This window comes from Tasmannia lanceolata, unplaced genomic scaffold, assembly GCF_043159265.1.
Source record: "Tasmannia lanceolata isolate RefF3 unplaced genomic scaffold, GAP_Taslan_0.1 ptg000018l, whole genome shotgun sequence".
Classification (NCBI taxonomy): Eukaryota; Viridiplantae; Streptophyta; class Magnoliopsida; order Canellales; family Winteraceae; genus Tasmannia; species Tasmannia lanceolata.
This window is the reverse complement of record NW_027518695.1, coordinates 13,526,862-13,549,051: the sequence shown is the minus strand read 5'-3', so window position 1 is coordinate 13,549,051 and position 22,190 is coordinate 13,526,862. Positions and strand designations below refer to the sequence as shown.

The 22,190-nt window shown below is 37.3% G+C and overlaps 2 protein-coding genes and 1 long non-coding RNA gene across 10 annotated transcripts in view; 1 reads left to right on the top strand and 2 right to left on the bottom strand.

Annotated features, from left to right (window-relative positions):
* The window catches only part of LOC143849757 (uncharacterized), a 32,678-nt gene extending 31,320 nt beyond the window's left edge, over window positions 1-1,358 (bottom strand). Inside the window, exon 1 of the mRNA XM_077358933.1 lies at window positions 1,195-1,358. The gene's annotated coding sequence lies outside the window, so the exon portion shown is untranslated. The remainder of the gene's footprint in view (window positions 1-1,194) is intronic.
* A 2,528-nt stretch (window positions 1,359-3,886) lies between these two features.
* Window positions 3,887-6,536, top strand: LOC143849762 (uncharacterized). 7 transcript variants are annotated; one of them, XR_013235859.1, is made up of 4 exons: window positions 3,887-4,133; window positions 4,286-6,117; window positions 6,259-6,330; window positions 6,492-6,536. It is a non-coding gene; the product is annotated as an uncharacterized LOC143849762 (long non-coding RNA). The 7 variants fall into 7 exon arrangements; XR_013235862.1 differs by having other exon boundaries at window positions 4,286-5,039; window positions 6,492-6,529; XR_013235860.1 differs by lacking the exon at window positions 6,492-6,536 and having other exon boundaries at window positions 4,286-5,039; window positions 6,053-6,117; window positions 6,259-6,456.
* A 714-nt stretch (window positions 6,537-7,250) lies between these two features.
* Window positions 7,251-21,696, bottom strand: LOC143849758 (uncharacterized). 2 transcript variants are annotated; one of them, XM_077358934.1, is made up of 4 exons: window positions 21,413-21,696; window positions 16,269-16,444; window positions 8,484-8,682; window positions 7,251-7,711 (listed from the first exon to the last, which is right to left on the bottom strand). In XM_077358934.1, exons 1-4 carry the CDS (start codon window positions 21,486-21,488, stop codon window positions 7,482-7,484), a joined length of 681 nt encoding a protein of 226 aa, XP_077215049.1. In that variant the 5' UTR covers window positions 21,489-21,696; the 3' UTR covers window positions 7,251-7,481. The 2 variants fall into 2 exon arrangements, with proteins under 2 accessions (XP_077215049.1, XP_077215051.1); XM_077358936.1 differs by having other exon boundaries at window positions 7,251-7,587.
* Between the last annotated feature and the right edge of the window lie 494 nt (window positions 21,697-22,190).

The window sequence follows — 22,190 nt, the reverse complement described above, 5'->3', positions numbered from 1 at the left end:
GGGTTTTGTGTTGTCTGTCGAGATCTCAAGCTCTTCATCCTCTTGAACTCTATCTAATAAAAAAAAATTATACATTTGTGTCAATGTTGTATCGTTCATCGCAATTAAAGCATACGCCCTTCAACCTACGTTCATCCATTTCTGCTCCTGTCAAGCGCTGAATAGGAGGTAGAGAAGCCTGGTTAAATGGATTCGAGCTAGGATTACTGGACGTTGCTGGTTTCCAATTCCCCTTCGTTTATCGAGCCAGGGCCTCAATGCTCTCTTCTTGTAACCATGCCAACCCAATGGCTGTATTGATATGCCTGCCTTAATTTCATCCCAAAGGCCACTGATGAAACAACTCACAAAAAATTTCCGGTAATCCACTAGTACAACTGGTCAGCTCTTCAAATTGTTCCTAATATTGCTTTATAGAACTAGTTTAGAGCTTGGATGAAGTCGGCCCACTCCAGTGGTCCTCTCTGGTCATCTCCAACCAACGATACCATTGCAGGGCCTTGTCTTTTAAATGTATTGAGGCCAGCGGTACCTTGCGAATTATCTTCTATTCATGCCAATTTTCTGAACATTCTCCTTTCTCCACGCATACAATTTCCTCCTTTTTATTCTTCCCTACTGCTTATCCGATAAACCAGGACAGTATTCCTGATCCCTACAAATTCTCCACCCAAACCAACCTAACTACACTATTCAAATCCAAACCTATCATTTAGATAAAATTATCTAGCAACTACTTACTATCACATGCCTATTTTTCACCCCTCATACATAACTGCCTAGTGCACATATGGCGGCGTAACATTAAGGCCCTGTTTTTTTTCGAATTTACAACCGATTGTGAGTCCAAAACTTATTATTATCTAACATTTACGTTTAATTTTGAGCCCAATAATCGGCTTCCAAAACAAACAGGGCCTAAGCAAATCTATTATAGTTCTCTTCCAGTGTGTCACATTCATATGTTTGAAATCCACCATTAATAACATTCAGTAAAACCCCCTTCTTGATTTTCTTCAAAACGCTTCTATTTCTTTTATCTTTTTTCCAATCAAAATTTAATATTTTATTTCATCACTTCCGTTTTCAATCTCAAACATAATCAAAAGAGAGAGAGAGAGAGAGAGAGAGAGAGAGAGAGGAAAGGCAAACCCTAATTTGAGAATAAGAATCGGAAAGAAGATAGAAATTTACCTGGAAGAGAGCATAGAATGATCGAAGAAAGAAGAAGAACTGAAACTTCGAGATGCGACCTCGATCCAATCCTCATAATAACGATTTGCTATAGAAATCAAAGATCAATACAACGCAGCTGGTTTCAGATCAATACTGTGAGAGATTTGCGTGTAAGAGAGGCAAAAGAAGAATATCGGAGAATTTCGGATCCAATAAGAAATGGGATAATTACATTTACACCCCCTTCTAGTTTCCACTTCGACCCTATCGTTTAAAAAGTGACAAATACACCCCTGTAGTTTCAATTTATTTAAGGTTTGCCCCTTCAGCTGAAGGTTCGTCTATAGATTGAAGGGTTAGGATGATCCCCGATGGAGCTGATTTTTTGGGCACACCCGAAACAGTGGTTTTACATGTCTTAGAAATTAGTGCTCTTTGCTATATTTTAGGATGATGTGTTAGTGGCTTTTAGAAAACTCTCCATGAGCTGGGTATCTATGACAGTTTGTAGGCAGTGAAAAGTTATTTTAAAATCAATTTAAATCCACAAGTAATTAGCCAGTGTTTTATAAAATGGTTCTAATATGATTTCTTGTTGAACTTCACTTTCTAAATTGAGAGGAGAGCTGACAGCTTGCGCTCCAAGTTGTCTAATATCAGAGTTGCTGAAATCTATGTTGTAAAGTATAAAAGATTAAATAACGCCTTCTCCAACAGCTTAAGCTTCTGTAGTAATTGGTCGTTTCACATGGTATCAGAGGAAAGGTCCTGGGTTCAAAACTCCTTGATATTAAAAATCCACGTCTAATGGCCAATTCAAACGAGGGGCCACATAAGATGGGCCGCACATGAGGATGCGTGTTAAAAGTATAAAAGTTTAAATAACGCCTTCTCCTACAGCTTAAGCTTATGGAGTAATTGGTTGTTTCACATCTGTAAATATATGTAATCTCACTACCTTTTCATTTTGCAATTTTTTTTTCTAATTTCTGTTGTCAGAATTCTCTATCAGACGGCTCTTGTGGGGATTGCTCCATTGGCTTTAAGCTTGTAGAGATTCTATGCACAAATTTTGGTTGCTAAGATTGAATTTGAAGCATGTAGAGATTCTTGTGGGGATTTCTATGATAAAATTTGAATCTTCAATTGACATGGCTGCTTGAAGTCGTAGCATGGTAGTAGAGCCAGTCAAATACAATATAGTTAGATGATTTGAGGCCTGATCCATCAAGCTGTCCAGCTGATGGAAGAGCTTAGTGAATTGTGTCAAAACCAGACTGGAAATCTAAGTAACGAAGAAAAAAATTCGACTTGACAAAAGTCCATAAGAAGAAATTTCTTGCCAGAATACCCAAATCCAATATCGGAAGGTAGGTTAGGTGATACAGTTTTGGAGAGGAGAACCTTTTCAACAATCAAGCAGCGTGGGATGGGGTGGGGCGGGGGAGATGTAGTATTTTTGGGTGGAGAATTGGAAGCTAGGCTCGTTCAAGCTATAGAATGAAGGATTGTAGAGAATGAACTGGTCTATGGTTTGTATCCTGATGATGGATTGGAATTCATTGGGGGACCAGTGAGAAGAGGTTGAGTATTGGCAAACACATTGAGATCCTATCAGAAGATGGATGATTAAGAAACTCAAAGAGGAAGAGGAAAACCTTTTCACAATCATTCAACGAATGAAAAATCAAAGCATGTATGATTGGTGGAAATGTTCATTTGAGATATACATGCATGGCATACAATTAGACATAGCTGATTACATGGTTAGATCCCAAAACGTTGCATTGATTTGGTGTTGGGTGTGAGTTTATTCCAAAAATGAGCTTCGTGAGACAAAATATTTTGGTGGCAAATAGATGAGCTTCTAGTCAATGTACTGAACTGTGATAGGATGAGCTGCTTGCGGTGCTGGTTCGTTTTGCATTGAGAAGGATGGTTTGTGGCGCATATGCAATCTTGCAATTGACAAGATTCCAACGAAGTATTGGTTTTCATTCCTGAGTTGGACTGTATGCTTGACGCCTTGGCATATTGGAAAGACATTCTAGGTGATTTTATTTTACTTGCCTTATGAGTACTACCATGCATCCATCAACGGTTGTAACTTAAAAGATTCTCTGATTCCATTGAAATAGATTGAAATCGTCTTGAAGTTGAAATTTGATACGTGTAGATTATGATACTTAGAGAATCAATAATAGGATTTGTTGGAAAACCAAGAAATACCTCCTCAACAAGGATCAAATACGATTTGCAGCCAACACAAGCAAAAGATGTGAGAAACACCACCACACAAGACATATGCACAACAATCTCCACCTTGGCTTGTTTCCCACCCAAATTGGTGCAATTACTTGTTTTGGTGTGAAACCAAATAAGAAAGGGTTTAATTCTTTAGGTTTTGGAAATCTAGGTATGAAAGTCCCAAAAACTATTGCGTGAAGAGAGTGGCGGCAAACAATAGAGGGAGAGAGTGAGGAGAGGAGAGGAGAGTAGAGAGAAGAGAGAGTCAGGTTTCTCTTAGGTTTTTTCTTAGGCTTTCTCGGGTTCTCTCGGTTTTTTTTTCTCAAGTTTCTCCTCAATTCTCTCTCGTGTACGATCTTGGGTGAGAGGACAAGCAAAGATTTGTGGGTTTGTGTGTCTGCACAGCTTTCCCGTTGTAATCCTTGTATATTGTTTTCTCATAGTGGAAGATTTGTGGGGTGTTCCTTGCTTAATGTTTTTGTTTGCTAATTGTTATTATTTCCATCTTAGGTTGAAGAAAATTTTCATGAAATTCAAATGGACATTCAGTTTTAATTGAAGGAGCTTTTGTTTCCATTTTTGTCGAATTGTATACCGGAGCAGGTTTTTATTCGAGCTTATTTTGGGTTGTTATATAATTATGTTGTTTCATTTCTTCTTTAGGGCTGTGAAAAGGAGAATTGCAATTGACGCCAAAGCAAACGATTTCAGTGGGTGTTAATGACTTGTTATTTCCTCTCAATAAGCATTGTATTTTTTTGTAATCAATTTGTGGCCGAATAGTTGATTTTCATGTTTATTGAATTGTTTGGCTAGTGCAACTACGGTTGGATGAGAAATTCGTCAATGCCTTGTTTTTCAGATTGACAATGATGGATTGTTGCTGATTGTATATGGCTATCTTTATCGATTTTTTGATGTATTGGTCAACAAAGGGGGTTTCTATCCTTACAGATGTTTTTTTGTAAATTGCCATTATTTTACTTGTATGATGAAGCAATTTTCACTAAATTCAGTCCGGTATTTCAATTTTTCAGGATTTTTATGACTGTTATAAGAAGACTGAAAGGTCGCTTGACGGACATGAGCTTTTACAGGTTTTTAGTGAAGGATGTTCACTTTCAGTTTATAGACTTTTTTACCTGAGTGGGTTTTTATTCGAGCCAATCTTATTATGGGTTTTGCCCTGATAATTTTGCGTCCATGGATTTCTTGTTTTTTCATTCTTCTTTAGGGATGTAACAAGGAGAATTGCAAGTGATGTCTAAGCAACGGATTTCATAGGGTGTTAAGAATTTGTTACATCTTGTCAACTATATTTATTGAATGGTTGGTTTAGTGGCGTCTACTGTCGGACGAGAAATTAGCCAATGTCTGGTTTTTCAGGTTGACAATGATTGATTATTGCTGATCGTAGACGTAGATATGAACAGTCCTTGTCGCCTTTGATATATTTGTCACAAAGGGGGTTTCTATGCTTTGAGATTCTCTTATCAATTTTTATTTATTTTTTGCGTCTACGAGGAAAGCATAATTCATGACTTTCAACCCGGTACATCTGTTTTCCAGGGTTCCTACTACTTTTTAAAGGGGCAGAAAGAAGGTCTCTTGAGGCTGTATGAATCCCCCTTTTTTAAATCTTTTGCTATTTATTTTTATGTGTTTACTCATTCACTTTTTTGCCTGATCCGTGCTAAGGGTTGTATTTCATCTCACTTGTTGTTTTTATACGTGATAAATAGATATCATTCCCTATGATCAGGGGGTTTACTTTGATTTTTTCCGTATTGCTGTTGTTTCATACTGCAAAAAAAGGGGTTGTCCTTGCTTAATGATTTTGTTTGCTAATTGTTATTCTTTCCATCTTAGGTCGAAGAAAATTTTCATGAAATTTAAATGCCCATTCGGTTTTACGGGTTTTAATTGAAGGAGCTTCTGTTTCCGTTTTTATCGACTTGTATACGGGAGCAGGTTTTTATTCGAGATATTTTATTTTGCGTTGTCCTAGATGTTAAGCCCAAAAAAACAAGCCAAGTACTCGGAAAGGATCACATGAGCCAAGCTCACCTCGATGTGTCCAGCACGGTAACGTCCACCTGTTGTGAAATATCGATTGCTTGTTGAACCCTGTGAATCACGTGAAAGTAGGATACTCCAAATTTAGGGGTCAAAGAGTTTCATAAAACGTTCTTGGTGGAAAAAAATGTGAGTGAAAGATCCCATTGAGAGGTTCGATGCTCTATTTTAGAGGGCTTGGTTCGTCCTTACAACTAATTCGTACAAGTCCAAGTGGTATTTAAAAGGGCTACCGCTATAGTTTTTTTGTCAGCGAGCCAGGGATTATTAAAGAAAGGCAAACTGGAGAGTCTTGACCAATTTGAAAGATCATTCGATGTAGTTGAAATAACTGAATTTTGGATTTCTGAGGTTGTCAAGGACTTGTTATTTTCCATCATTAAGCATTACTCCTTTTTGGAAAGAATTGCATCTTAGTAGCAACTACGGTTGGATTAGAAATTATTCTCTGTCTTGTTTTTCAAGTTGACTATGATGGGTTGTTGCTGATCGCGAATAATCTTGATCTATTTTTGGGTATATTTGTTGACAAAAGGTGTTTCTATGTGGACAGATGTTATTTGTAAATTGCTATTATTTTGCTCGTATGATTAAGTAAATTTCACGAAATTCAATCAGGTATTTCAATTCTTCAGGGGTTTTTGACTGTCATAAGGGACTGAAAGGTCGCTATTTTGGGTTTTTCCTTGATAATTTTGCGACCAATTTCTAGGAGTGATAGGTGGCTTTTTTCTCTCCTGTGAATTGTTGTACTAGCAGGTCTCTGTTGCATCTTCCTGTAGATGTTGAGCCCTCTGGATAGTCTTTGATGCATTGTTCAGCAAAGCAAAGGTATTTCTATTGAATTTTCAGTGTGGCATCAAGGGTGCATTCCACAATGTATTGGACATAGTTTGCAGTGGAAATTTGGCCTCAGTTTTGGTCTCAAGTTTTTCACTGTTTCAGCTGAGCATTCTCTTTAATGGTGTGAAATTTCTATGTTAACTAATCAGGTTTTCGACACTGTACACCTGCCCGGCCAGCTGCGCAAAGAAAAGCTGAGACAAATAAGTTATTTGCTAATATTTAAAAAAAACAAGCCAGCTAACTTAGGCCGTCACCATACATACTGCGTGGCTAACTCCGTTTTATGGATGTTAGATAACATCTATGATAATCACTTTTTTATAAATGATAATTACGAGTCAGACTCCATCGAATTTGACCAATGTTACTTATTTAGTTTCATTAGAAATAGGATTCAAGTGAAAATTATTTTTATTGTCTTAAAACTTAGGATTCAAAAGTGGAAGTCTTGGTAGTCTACTTTTGGGGCAATTTTGTTAGATTCTAGAAAAAAATTGTTTTGAAAATTGAAGGTTCTTGTTGCGTTATCTCTATAAGCTCTTGAGAACTAAAGACTTGCTCCTTTTTTTTGAACTGTAGGGAGTTGCTCAATTATATACTAAAGACTTGTCTTTGTTCATCAATTTCAGGGCAAAATTTCGGCAAAATTTCGGCCGAAATAAATGACCGTTTCGGTGTCGGTCTCCACCGAAATCTGAAATTTCGGATTTTGGTCGAAATTTAAAACCATGCTCCTACATTCCTTGAGCACATGATATAATACAGACGAACATTCAGATGTGCATGCATTGCAAACTTTTGAATGCCATAACTGCCTCTATCAAGCTCCCGTTGGTTTTTTTTTTTTTGAGATGGGCATATATTAAGCTCCCTTTCTCGGAGGGAGATCTGAGAACATTAAGCTATAGAACCAATGTGAATCACAGAACATAAAACACAACATTCAGCTCATCAAAGTGCCTTGCTTTTGTACATTCCTGAAATTTGAATACAGTAACCATATGATTATAATTTCCATCATCATAAGAACTAACAGAACAATATCTATACAAAAACTATTTTACACATGAGATAAAAGTTGTTTTTTTTAATGGTATGAGATAAAAGTTGTTATCAAGTCATGCATCAAAATAGGACTATATCACATGGCCAAGACCCAGTTCATCTTCTATGTCGTCGCCCTCTTCAAAGAGCTTTAGAAACCGAGCGTGGTCTTGTTCCCTCTTCTTCCTTTGCCAGTATCTGTACAGAGCCACCAAGCCAGTAACAGATACAACAGAAACTATTGCACTGATCATTATCACTAAAATCACACTCATCCCCTTATGAGTATCTCCATTTTCTGATCTTGAACTTCTGACAGAACCTACAGGCATGCATATATAAAATTCAAACATTCATACACTAACCTTTTCGTGGTAGAACATTCAGGTGTTCATGCTTATTTGTGTGAACGTATCCTGCAGCTAGAAACTAGATTTCTTAGGCCCTGTTCGTTTCAGATTGTGACAATCAATGGTGAGGGCCACCATCAGTTTTCACATCTGAAACAAACAGGGCCTTCATTGTTACAGGGGTAGAGCTCAAGTCCCCCCCCCCCCCGGCTTGAAATTTTTCTATATTCCTGATTAGAATTCTCTTTATTCATTCCATAAGCTCTGAAACCGCACTGCAGTACACTGAATCTTATACAAAGGGAGCATCGCTTTGCATATCCTACAGTTCGTTTTGGACATTGAGAATCCATTTTGAGTCCAAATTGATAGTTGGACTCAAAATTGATTCTCAAAATCCAAAACAAACAGGTCCTCTTAAAGATTATCAAATAAATGATAAGAGTGTTCTGGCTCAATGTCAAGCTACCATCCCAAATTTGAAGCAATCATCAACATGATAACGAGGGTTGGGACTATGCGCCCGGCTTTGCTCTTCCAGATTAACAGCTCAAGTCTATTTTCTAACATTAGTTTCAAATCGGATGCAATTCACTCATTGTTATGCAGGAATCATGATACGAAGATGGGTAAAAAATATTAAGCACCTCAAAAGATGATGTGTTGTAATAAAATGGAAAAAATGCATTACGCACGATAACATATGATATAATGTAATAAACTGATATCTGTAGAAACACTCACCGGATTCGGTACGTGCACACTCTGGACACATAAATGTAGCATTGAATTCCTTATCCTTAAACCGAACATATTTTCCATCCGGGGCCATAAAATCGGCAAGACAAAGCTCCCACTCATCAAATACGTCGTCTGATGTTATAGTATCCTTTTCATAAAACCCACATCGCTTGCATTTGCTATCTGGAAGCTCTGTCAGAGGCTGCAAAAAATAAATGAGCATGTGCAATTTCACTGTTAGCTTTCGCAACCAAAACTTTTCTGTATGTTGGGCAGGTCTATGAACTGTATGTTTACATGTGGCTAGATGGTGGCAATCAAGAATTCTAAGACATGACTAGAGAATTTATCACTTCAACAGACTAAAGAAACAAAAGGGAGAAATTTTTTGGTTAATTTTATGTTAGTAATTTGTAACAATTGAGAACATCGTACTTCATGAGGAACAAAAAAACATACTGCTTCGGAAGCCTAGAGTAACAAGCTACCTTTCCAAGGAAATTGGTTTTTGTCTTAAGAGACATTGAAAGATCAAAATATTTTACATGGGTGGAAGTCGATAATCCAAGGATCTCTGAGGAACCGGGGAAAAATCCCAAATTTTGGTACCGTATCATCCAACAAGAAAATTACCATAGCATCTGCTATACTCATATGTATTGGATGGTACATTGAAAGTTTCCTTTAGGTTGAAAAAGAAAAGGCCACAAGAAATGAAAACGGAGAAAATAAAAGGAACATAAGAAAAATGTGGAACTGATCATGCAGAGACATAACATACGACAAACTGATGTATATAATACATTTTTAGTGTGCATCTATTTTATGTATATTACTTATGTACCTATGAAACCCAGCTTACCTAAGGGCCTGTGCCTTTACTCTGTTGTATAGTAGTATTTTGAAACTGATATGTTAGTTTTATGAGTATGACACTCTTAAATTATGTACCTGCTAAAATTGTACATCATAAGATGTAAACAAGAAAAGGGAAAAATAGAAAAACTAACCCAAGAACATGCATAGTGTACATACATGCATCTTGTAAAAATCATTATTTGGGTCTCCACAGTCCGTACATGGGTTTGAAGAACAAAACAAAACAACTGAAGAAAGCCCAAAATGTCCTATCCATCAAACAAGACACTGATAGGTGCTTTTGGATAGAAGCACGGTGATGTAAAACAAAAGCAAACCCAAACGCAGAACTTTTTATGAATCACAAACTGATTTACATCTGAAGTTTCCTTGAACTCAAGATGAGTTTATCTCTCTAAACTAAAAACACTCAGTCTATTTAAATCTTTGAAATAGATGACAGGTTTGAGTGTTCACATTACAGTAAAAAAATTGATCCGGATTCCGGATTGATACAGTTGTGAATTAACCCTTCAAAATGCCAACAAAATCTATAGCAAAAAGGTATTCTAGATAGCAGTTTTCTCGTCCAAATTCTTAAGGGCGAGTTTGGATTACCGGAACAGGGAATCAGAATTGACGTCTGATTCTCTATCCGCAAATTCCAGCACTTGGAATGCACTTTTGTCATAAAAGGAAATGTGCGGCAGAATATTTGAGAGAATATCGGGCAGATTTTAATAACGCACGATTTTCAATACCGGTTGGCTCTCTCCTATCTAGTGAAAAATTCTCCCTCCCTCCCTCCTCCAGACGACTAAATTCAGGGAGAAAATATCTCTCTCTAAATTTAGGGAGAAAATCTTTCACTACTTACAAATTCCCTATTTAGCGATTATAATGCTTACCCAAACAGTAGAATCAGAATTGATATTCCCTTTACCGTGGGGATTGGAATTTGATTTCAATACTGATTCATGATTCCTGTAATCCAAACACACCCTAAGGGTAAACAAAAACAGCAAAGCTGCACAAGAACAAAGAAAAGAACTCCCCAAAAACTTTCTTCTCATTCACCTTTCAAAAAGTTCCCTAAAGTGAGCTTTACATTGATATTTATATCCTTTTCACCTTGACACCCACCTTAAACCCTGATCCTAATGAAAAAAATAAAACACTTAAACTACAAAACAAAAACAAACAAAAAAACCTTAATAATGATGTGAACGATCCGTGAATAGTGTTGTGAACATTGCGTGAATACTGGATAGTGTTCTGAACCAAGGTTTTAGATTTCAGTTTAGGTGTCGGTTTCTGTCACCACCGAAACTGAAATATTTCGATTTCAGTGGAAATTTTGGCAGAAATCATACTGCATGCCCCTATCTCTAAAGGGGCTTACGCACTCCACTCGTGACCACGGAACGACGAATATGAAAATAATTTTGGTTTTTTTAAAAAAAATTCCACCGAAATGTCTAAAATTTCCACCGAAATTTAAAAACAAAGTTTCAGTTGAAATTTCCGCGACATTTCGGCGAAATTTCAGAATTTCGGCAAACTCTTGTAAAAAAATGATTTCATGTAAATTTCGTTTCGGCTTTGCCCGAAACCGAAATATCTCGGCTGAAATGTGTCGTTTCGACTGAAATTTAAAACCTTTGTTCTGAACAGTGCGTGAATAGTGAAGTGGGCCCTCTTTTCCCATGACTAAAACACACTTAACTTAAAAAATAAAGTGGGTCCTAATTTCGTGGGGGAAAACTCCTCTTCTCTTGCACCGGTGACGGCCGAAATTTAAAACCTTTGTTATTAAAAGTGCATGAATAGTGAAGTGGTTCCCCTTTTCCCATGACTAAAACACACTTAACTTAAAATATAGAGTGGGTCCTAATTTCGTGGGGGAAAACTCCTCTTCTCTTGCACTAGTGTTGATACTTCTCTTGTTCTGATGCTTTCATTCTCTCGCATTGCCTTAGTCATGAACATTCCTTCCTTTTACCCCTTCTGTGTATCTTTTGATTTCCTTCGAACGCTCTACAAGTTGTACATATAGGTCTTTACTTCAATGTGTACGAGATGTATTACATCAATCGCCCCCTCTTGAAAAGAACTCGCCCTCGAGTTTTCATCATCAATTGCCAACAATTTATGGCAATCTAGCTGTCATAAAAAAAAAGCACTACTATAGATGTTGCCAACCTTTTCGTATTGCATTGATCCAACATAAGTACATAACCAAGAAACTATCGACCTTAAATTTTTCTTCAAGGTTTACATTACCATCCAATGATAAATTTCCAATTCTCTCGTTCACTTCTTCTTTCTGAACTCAAGGAATACATTCTATCATTCTACAGAAAGACTTCAATTGTCTGAACTTGATTTCGATTATAATTTCAATTGTCTGAACTAGATTTCCAAAAGAATGTTTTTAAGATGGGTCGAACCCCTACAATCTTGAAAAATCAATATTAGTAAAAGGAATGTAATGTTCTTCATTGAATGCCTTCTCTTCAAAAATCATACCTGAAGTAATACTAGAAATCAAGCCTAGCTTTACCATTTCATTCAAATCCATTCTATCTTTTATAGATTCTTCTTCATCACTATCGTAGCTATAAGCAACTCCAGTTTCAAGGAGTTCATCTTCAACTTCTTACGAACTTTTGTCGGCATATCTTGAATCAATTGGAGCTTGATGCATCTCTTGATGCCTAGGGTTCATCTTGATCTTGACAGGTCCCAGGGCAATTGGCACCCCTTTATTGCGTCAGAATTGAGTAATCATTGCAAACTGAACTCAAATCTCTTTCATGTACATATCCTATTCCCTTTGTTGCCGAATTAATTCCCCTTGTTGTCGGAGAAATTCTTCATTTTTTTAATGATAAAAAGTCTTCATGTTCTTACATCAATTCCCATTTTTCTCAGGGTTCTTGTTTTGGGATTTAGTGTGGCCTTGCATCTCTCAATATATTTTTACATTTTTTGCATGTTTATGCTCTTTTTTTCTATTAAATTTGTTCCATGTCTTAAAAAAACAATCAAATCTTTAAAATTGGGGAATAGGAACATAAATTCTCTTCTTCCTTTGATTTAGCAAGATCAGCTTATATAAATTTTCAGTTCATAGAATAGGAACATAATGCCCTTTGGACATCATTTGAAAATTGCAATGCACTACCTGCAGGTTTCCAGAAACCAAATTTCAGTGACAAGGCAGACAAAATTCAAGGCCAGTGGGTTATTGATGGGAGACCATCCAAGAGGCCATGATGAATCAAGAAGATAGGGCCTATCGTTCATGTTAAAAAGAGTTTTACTTTGTTTTTAGAGTGTTATTTAAGTCTCTTTAAGTTATAACAGGGGTACCATGGTCTTTTCACATCAATATCACTTGGTTTCTTCGAATTATGAGAGTTTTAAATAGGCCCCACACATGTATTATGAAAATTTTGTGCGGAGAGATCCTTTAAGTCATTAGAGAGTATTTTAGTCCAAAAGTGTTAGGTTTTCTACTAGGATTTTAGAAATTTTTAGTTCTCTTTCTTTTCTTATATATAAGTAGCCTCAAGGCACTTTTCATTGACGCTATACTATGATGGAATGAATAAAGATTTGAAATTTTTTCTCTCTCGTGTGGATGTGATATCTGTTCTTTAGGGTGTGATGCCCTGTGCGATGTCTAGTGTTCCCTTAGTGCAAAATCTCGGAATTGCTAGTGTGATTCTAGCATAATCTTCTTTTTTGGTGAGATGCCAAGAAAAACTCTTGGTGGGATGCCATGAGAGAAGTATCTTGTTTCTTCATTACTTGCAATCCATATTTTTCCTAGTTTCTCTATTCATTTCTCAGTTTCTTCTAGAAAAACAATCAGCCCAAGAACTGAAAATATTCATTCCTCTTTCCTAAAACCTCAAAACCCTAATTTTTCTTCTTGTTTTACGCATCCCATCTTACCCTAATCCCCGCATCCCTTAATCTTGCCAAAACCTTTGCCTGCACCTTTACGACATACATCTCCACTGTTTCGGCATACGTCTGCACCTTCCAGGCATACGTGCACTTTTTCGGCATAAGTCAAGACCCGCATATTTAGGATTCAAAACCCTAATTTTCACACTTCCTTTTCATCCTTCTTCCCTACTACAAGAGTCTACTCTTGCCACTAAATTCAAATCCCTACACATATCCTGTTTTCATTGTCAAACTTTATTCCTCACCCGAGTAGACTAAAAAGTGAGCCCAATCTTTGAAATTAGTATCAGAGCTACGTATCCAGATCGTCCTGCTTCAAATTGGTATCAAAGCTATAAATCCAGACCCTTTCATAAACGGTTCTACATCAAATTGGTATCAGAGCTACATATCCAGACCTTTCCATAGACCCTTCAAATTTGTATAAGAGCCTGGGTCTTGTAAGGTCTCACACTCATTCATATTATTTCGTCCTAAGATCAGTGCTCCATTTTAGCCTCCGGGCTTCCATCGTATACCCACACGTAGCGATCTTAATTATCACTCGAGTCTAATGGAACGCGACCGAATAGTTGAGTCGTTGGAAGGCTTAAATGCCAAATTTGAAGGGTTGCAACTTGGGTCGGATTTTACCTGACCTGAAAATAACCAAGGTCGGGTTTAGAAATTATGGGTCTTGGGTTGGGTAGGGTTTTAGATTGAAAAACTCGACTCAATCTTGGGCCGGGTAGGGTTTAAAGGAAAAAAAAACCCAAAACCCGACCCGACTCATAAGTGTACTATGACTTTCATAAATATCTCTTGAATAACATGGCGAATTAATTTATAATATATTGATATAATTGTTTCCATTGGGCTTATTATGTTTGTGATGTGAAAAAATAGTTTCTTTCTTAAATTTGTAAACTTGATGATATAAATCTAGAGATTTTTGGTGTGAAAATATGTCTTTTCTACAATCGTTGAAATTAGTCTTTATCCTACGCTAAATAATAAAAACCCGACCCGACCCGAACCAACCCGAGAAACTATCTTGGGCAGGGTCGAGTTTATGAACCTAGGGTTTTCTCAAAGAAAACACAACCCCACCCGACCCGAGATAATTTCTCAGGTAGAGTGGGGTTCAAGAAAACCTGACCCTCCGGACCCGAGTTGCAACCCTAGTTGCAGTCCCACCTAGATCGTGTGGATCGTACTCACCAAGATTTTCATGGACATCTTCTAGCGTTGTAGACTCCACAGGATGCACAATCATAAGTTCGCACCGGAACAATCATTGTTGATACCTTCTACGAAGAGCACGAGATTAGAGCAACATACCAGAGTCACTATTGTCATACAAAGCAGATTCCAACGATACTTGGCTCATATGTGTTAACACTAAATATGGCGAATATCTTTACTATGCCTGAAAAAGAAAAGTCAATCGACAGAGTCTGTGAGAGCTTCAATTAGTGCCCAAGGATGCGAATGATGCTACAAAAGTAGACACGGTATTGTTTGTTCCACTAACGCTCGTAAAGCTAAAAGATTATATTGAACTTGAAGTTGAAATCCAAGTTATGCTCATCAGAGGATATGCTTGTCTGACATACTACGATGGAAATACCTAGTCCATTGGAAGGGACAATCGTATCCCACACGTGCAAAGATCAGAGTTGACGACCTTCTGGCAATGACACTGACAATTATACTCGAAAGGGTCGAGTCCTCTAAAGTAGGGGATTAGATTCCATGAAGAATGAAGTTAAGAAGATGGGACCCGTTATTAATGTTAAAAGAGTTTTACTTAGTTTTTAAAGTGTTATAGTCTCTTAAGTTATAAGAGGGGTACTATGGTCTTTTCCCACCAATATCACTTGGTTTCTTTGAGTTATGAGAGTCTTAAATAGGTCCCATGCATGTATTATGAGAATTTAAGTGGGGAAAGTCTTTAAGTCATTAGAAGGTATTTTAGTCAAAAACCCTGATTTTCACTCATTTTTTCTACTATAATAGTCCACTCTTGCAAGTAAATTCAAATCCCTATATCCAGCATATCCTAATTTCTTTGCCATACTTAATTCTTCACCCTAGTGAGCCTAATCTTTGAAAGATATTTCCTTCCATAGATCGCTCTACATGAATTTGGTATCAAAGCTACATATCGAACCTTTTCGTAGATCGTCCTGCGTCAAATTGGTATCGGAGATGCATATCTTCCATAGATCCATTCTACGTCAGTTATGAAGGGTTTTCCTTTTCCTAAAATAATAAGGTCAGATCCTTCATAACAATGTGCTTCATCAGGCATAGCAGATTACTCCAAAGAGAAGGCAAAGTTGTCAAGAAGGTTGGCGGCTTTCTAGCTACTTGGTTGGGAGTTTGGACCGTTGACATGACATGGTGACAAGAAGGCAAAGTTGTCAGGGGAAAGAGATCCAGTTGACATGGCACGTTGAAGGGAGATGACGCAATTCTTGGAAAAGAAGGGAGATTCCTTCCCAATTTGTTGGTGATTGTCATTTTGAGTTCTTGTATGATTATATTTCAATGGTGATTTTCATTTTGAGTTATTGTATGATTGTCTTTCAATTAATAGAACCATTATAATTATTGAGTTCTTGTGTGTTTATCTTTCTATTAATAGAACCTTTGTATTTAGACAACAGACACTACTCAAAAAAATCTTCAAATAAAGGATAAGTGGCTACAACTACAAAATTTGAAGCAAATTTGAAAATTGAAAGTATTTTAGGGGGTGCAAAGAACTACTTGTATGCTTTTTCATATGGTAAAAAGCAGCAGCAACAACAACCAAAAGCAACAATAAATAATATGTCTAGACTCTAAAACCAATAATTCTTTCATGAAATAAAACTAAATAAATAAAAAAGAAGAGTGGTTTTAATGAAAACTAAGACCAAGAATATCAATTTTAAGCTGCCTAGGAATTGAAATAAAACAAACCTGCCAAGATTCTTCACCCTTGAAAGTATAAATGAAGTGTGTTTTCTTCACATCTGGCAAAATTGTCTTGTTCCCTCCTTGGCAGTGAAAATAAACTGTTGGTTTGGCATTGAACCACTCATGGGTTGCAAAAATTTGAATAGAAGCAAGTGTAACATATCTTGATGAAAGAATTCCTGCAAAGAATTGAAGAGATCAGTTGACATTTAGAAAATGGCATGATCTAACCAAGACAGTGGCAGGCAAACAGCTCGGAGACAGCCTTTCCAAGATAGAAATGATTGACAACTATAGTTCAACTTAAGGGGGAGGGTTGGAATAGAGTATTTTTGTGAATTTTACGCATGAGTATTTTTGTCATGTCAGATGTATGTTATGAATAGTAACAGAGAGAGAGAGAGAGAGAGAGAGAGAGAGAGAGAGAGACATGGTGCAACTTTCATCCCCACAAAAACTACTCTTTCTTCTTCTTCCTTATCATTTCCTTTTTTTCCTTGATTTACTGATTACTTCCAAGGAAACAACCAGCACATAGAAATTATAGATTTTAGATTTTACACTACTAGATATCCACTAATTGGCTAGAGAATGAGATTACACAGAAATGAATATAATATCATTTTGGTGGTTGAATTTTCTGCATTACTCAATGTGTTTTACTATACATGGAGTGGATGTCTAAAGTCTAAAGATAACCAGATTGAGGATTAAATCAAGTCAATGGATAGCTTCTATGGAAATTGTATAGTATTAGAAATGAAGGGAATTTTCTAGAGGTTATTTGCTAAACCAGCTATGAATTCCTGCTCTACCCTGGATATTGTGAGTTTTATTCCAGTTTGTCATTATGTTCTTTTATATTTCAAGGATTGGTTTTTAATAGGCTACTCCCGGTCAAACGCACAACCTTATGAAGGTTATGTTTGGTGGCAATTTTATGGAGTGTTTGGAAAGAACGTAAAAACAAGAGTTGGGTGTTTGGCAATGTTTCAAAAAAAAGTTCTTTTTTTTAATTTTTATTTTAATCAGAAAAAATATGTTTGGCATATGAAACAAAGTTTGTTACAATCATTTTTATTGCTTTTCTTTTTGTTCTAGAAACGCCTAAACTGAAACGAAAAAATGACGAATCCAACATGGAATGGAATTTCTTAAATGTTTTAACGAGAGTTACGAGACAGTCTATCACATCTCTCCTTTCCCATCCCGCCTGTCTTTGCTAATTTGTATTGCTTTTGTGATGGTTTCTAAGTGCGTCTTTGTGCTTATTTTTGCATTTCCTAAATTTTCATCTTTAAATTCTATCATTTGCATATGCTTCCATACGTTTCCGTGATTTTATAGGATTTCCTAAAGTTTCTCACAAAATCAATTTTTATCCCTGATTAAATAGTGTGATTGTGTAAAATCTATTTCATCTAGATTTCTTTGTATTTTATAGCATTTCCTAAAGTTGATTCTCTAGAGGTTCATGAAAACCAGAATTAAGTAAATAGCCGAAAAATGCTACAACATGAGAATATGCATGTGTCTGAATTTGTTATGTGTATGATATGTTGTGTCTAAATTTGTTATGTGTATGATATGCTGTCTTAGTTTATTATTCTTATTTCTTGGTTAAAGACACTAGTTCTACTATCTATCTACACTAAGGCCTTGTTAATAAATAACTTATTCGCTTGCCTTGATTACTTCCATAATTTTGATTTCTAATAATTTTAAAATAGTGGGGATTGTTTATTTTTATGTATTACAAAAGCATATTTCAAAATTTCTTGGAAAAGGTGCTTCAATATTTAGTTCTCTCATGTCTTTCTTTTGTTTTGCTTGGGAACTTTAGTCCCACATCGGTTTGGAAGACAGTGCTCCCTGGATATTTAAATGGTTGCTCATCTCTTGGGTCCGTGTGATTGCATCACTTTTGTAAGAAAGAATCCTAGAAAGTGGGGAAAAATCATAACAAATATGTTGGTTTTTCACCTATTTTCCAGGTTCTTTACTAGGAAAGTGTTGCAAGCAAACGGATTGCTAGCCATTCAAAAAAAAAAGAAGCAAACGGATTGTTAAGGGTTGGGACCTTTAAGAGAAAAAAGAACGTTGGGGAATTCTTTTCATGCACATGCCAAGCTGAGCTGGTCCAGACCGTGGTAGTGGTGTGGAATGGTGCATGTGTCTTATTTGGGCCTTGCCAATTTTCCTGTTAGCTATTTGTTTATTAATTTTTTATGTGAAAGTACATTTTTGTCCGTATAAATTTTTTCCTTTTTACTAGTTCAATCCCATTGCAAATAAACGAATCAGATTGGAGCTCTGTCACCAATTTTTACAAGTTGGGGTCCACAACCCAACTTTGCAGAATCACATCTAGCCATTGTGGAAGTATGGCAGACAAGGCATGCATGGTAGCGTCAGCTTCATGTGGTCTAGAGAGTGCATCTGCTACATTATTCTCTTGACCGCTCTTATATATGATGTCATAATCGTAACCCAACAATTTGGTAAGCCACTTCTGTTGTGTTGAAGATGTGATGTGTTGCTCTAGCAAATACTTGAGATTGTGATCTGTCTGGATTGGAATGGTGCCCAACAAGATAAGGCCCCCACTTTCCCACTAGGTAGAGGATGGCGAGCACCACTTATGATATGTAGAGAGACCTATATTCTTTTCAGATAAGGCCTTGTTAAGGAATGCAATCCGCCTTCCCTCTTGCATCAGAACAACAACGATTCCTACACCTGGTGTGGCCTTCTTTAGGTATGCACAGGCTTGTTCTGCCCAGCAAAAAGTATCCTTCTTAAGCAATTGAGTCAAAGGGTAGCTACTCTTCACATAGTCGAGAATGAACCGTCTATAATATCCAGTCAACCGTAGTCCTTGGTTTAGACAACTGTTCCATGGCGGAAATCTTTGAAGGGTCTGCGGGCGGCTACCCCATTCTGGGAAATGAAGTGGCCTAAATATTCTAATTCACTTCAACCAAATAGTCACTTTGATGTTAGATCTCTTTCTGTAAAGTTGGTGCTTGCTTTGGAGCGTGTCGCATGCAGATGTTGAAGGTGGGCCGGCCAGCTTTGGCTATACACTAAACTATTGTCAAAGAATACAAGAATAAACTTGCAAAAGTGCAGATAGAATACTTCATTCATCAAACTCTGAAATGAAGACGGATCATTGGTTAGCCTGATGGGCATAATGAGGAACTCGTAGTGCCATTCACGCATCCGAAAAGTCGTCTTGTGCACATCCAATGGGTGAACATGAATTTAGTGATAGGCTGCTAGCCACGATCGTAAGTCTAACTTGGAGAAATATCGAGCACCATGTAACCCTCATCCAATAACCTGTCATGGTAGGAATTGGAAATTTATCGCTAATAGTGCTGCAGTTTAGCGTTCAATAGTCCACGCACATCCGATGTGAGTTATCCTTCTTCACCATCAGAACTGGAGAAGAAAACGGGCTAAAATAGGGACGTATTAATCTGGTAGCCAACATCTCTTGTACTGCCTTTTCGATTTGATTCTTCGGTATGTACAAGTAGAGATACAGTCTGATATTAGGGGGTTGGCTTCTCAGTTTCAAAGGTATGCAATGGTCGTGTGACCCGGTCAGAGGGAGACCCTGCGGTTTGGCAAAGACATCAAAAAGGTTTCATAATAGTGTTACATTGTAGGAATAGAAGCTACTTCCTCCTCTTCTATAGGCAAAGAAAATAGTTGTGTGGCTGCTCCTAGCACGAGCTTCATTAGAATTTCTCCATTCGCTTACTATCAATCAGTTGGACGCTATGATTTAGCCGACACTTCGAATTTATTGCCGACTCACGTGTCCTGCCGTGTCCGACATGACACGCGTGTCCACACGTGTTGACACTCCTTTGGACACTTTTACTTGTATTGCTGAAAGTGTTAGACTTAATGTGGGTGTGTGGACATGTTTTTGTACCTTGTCAAGTGTGACATTCTGTTTTTTTATTGAATATTGTGTCAATGTTGTATCGTTCATCGCAATTAAAGCATACGCCCTTCAACCTACGTTCATCCATTTCTGCTCGTGTCAGGCGCTGAATAGGAGGTAGAGAAGCCTGGTTAAATGGATTCGAGCTAGGATTACTGGACGTTGCTGGTTTCCAATTCCCCTTCGTTTATCGAGCCAGGGCCTCAATGCTCTCTTCTTGTAACCATGCCAACCCAATGGCTGTATTGATATGCCTGCCTTAATTTCATCCCAAAGGCCACTGATGAAACAGCTCACAAAAAATTTCCGGTAATCCACTAGTACAACTGGTCAGCTCTTCAAATTGTTCCTAATATTGCTTTATAGAACTAGTTTAGAGCTTGGATGAAGTCGGCCCACTCCAGTGGTCCTCTCTGGTCATCTCCAACCAACGATAACATTGCAGGGCCTTGTCTTTTAAATGTATTGAGGCCAGCAGGACCTTGCAAATTATCTTCTATTCATGCCAATTTTCTGAACATTCTCCTTTCTCCACGCATACAATTTCCTCCTTTTTATTCTTCCCTACTGCTTATCCGATAAACCAGGACACTATTCCTAATCCCTACAAATTCTCCACCCAAACCAACCTAACTACACTATTCAAATCCAAACCTATCATTTAGATAAAATTATCTAGCAACTACTCACTATCACATGCCTATTTTTCACCCCTCATACATAACTGCCTAGTGCACATATGACGGCGTAACATTAAGGCCCTGTTTTTTTTCGAATTTACAACCGATTGTGAGTCCAAAACTTATTATTATCTAACATTTACGTTTAATTTTGAGCCCAATAATCGGCTTCCAAAACAAACAGGGCCTAAGCAAATCTATTATAGTTCTCTTCCAGTGTGTCACATTCATATGTTTGAAATCCACCATTAATAACATTCAGTAAAACCCCCTTCTTGATTTTCTTCAAAACGCTTCTATTTCTTTTATCTTTTTTCCAATCAAAATTTAATATTTTATTTCATCACTTCCGTTTTCAATCTCAAACAAATCAAGAGAGAGAGAGAGAGAGAGAGAGAGAGAGAGAGAGAGAGAGAGAGAGAGAGAGAGAGAGAGAGAGAGAGAGAGAGAGAGGAAAGGCAAACCCTAATTTGAGAATAAGAATCGGAAAGAAGATAGAAATTTACCTGGAAGAGAGCATAGAATGATCGAAGAAAGAAGAAGAACTGAAACTTCGAGATGCGACCTCGATCCAATCCTCATAATAACGATTTGCTATAGAAATCAAAGATCAATACAACGCAGCTGGTTTCAGATCAATACTGTGAGAGATTTGCGTGTAAGAAAGGCAAAAGAAGAATATCGGAGAATTTCGGATCCAATAAGAAATTAAGAAGCCGCGAGTGTTTTTTATTCTATTAGGGAGGGTTTTTACGGGAGCAGGTTTTTGAATTTTCCTTCTTTCTGTTGTCCGCTACCAAACACGCGAGGACTTTTTCGGTTTTCCCTTTTACATACACTTTTTTGTTACTGATATTGGCACTACCATGTTTTGATAATTGCAGTAACTCGACTTGTCTTTTCTTGTTTAATTGCATTGCGAAAGCTTTTGGAAAATATAATAAACATGTGGCCCACATGATTTTTAAATCTCAAGCTCAGATAAGTTAACTGATCAACCTCGGAAACAGTTTTCCCTATCAACAAAAAAATTTCTAGGAAATTGTTTTCCGTCATAAATGTTTTTAATGCAATCCAAGCTAGGGGTGCAACTTGGGTTGGGTTGAACCTGAATTTTGCGCGGGTTGGGTTGACAAAATCCGGGTTGGGTTCGGGTCCGGGTCTGGGTTGGGGTTTGGCAACCCAACCAAAATTCGGGTTGGGTTTGGCATCAGGCAACCCGACCCAAACCGTAATCCGGCAAAGAATAAGATTAACACGTTACTTTTTGACATTTTTAGTTTT

Coding starts and splice junctions, on each gene's coding strand:
- LOC143849758 (XM_077358934.1), bottom strand. CDS start 21,488: ATGAGGATTGGATCGAGGTCGCATCTCGAAGTTTCAGTTCTTCTTCTT. Junction 16,445..21,412: donor CATTCTATGCTCTCTTCCAG/GTAAATTTCTAT, acceptor AATTCTTTGCAG/GAATTCTTTCATCAAGATAT. Junction 8,683..16,268: donor AGGGTGAAGAATCTTGGCAG/GTTTGTTTTATT, acceptor TATTTTTTGCAG/CCTCTGACAGAGCTTCCAGA.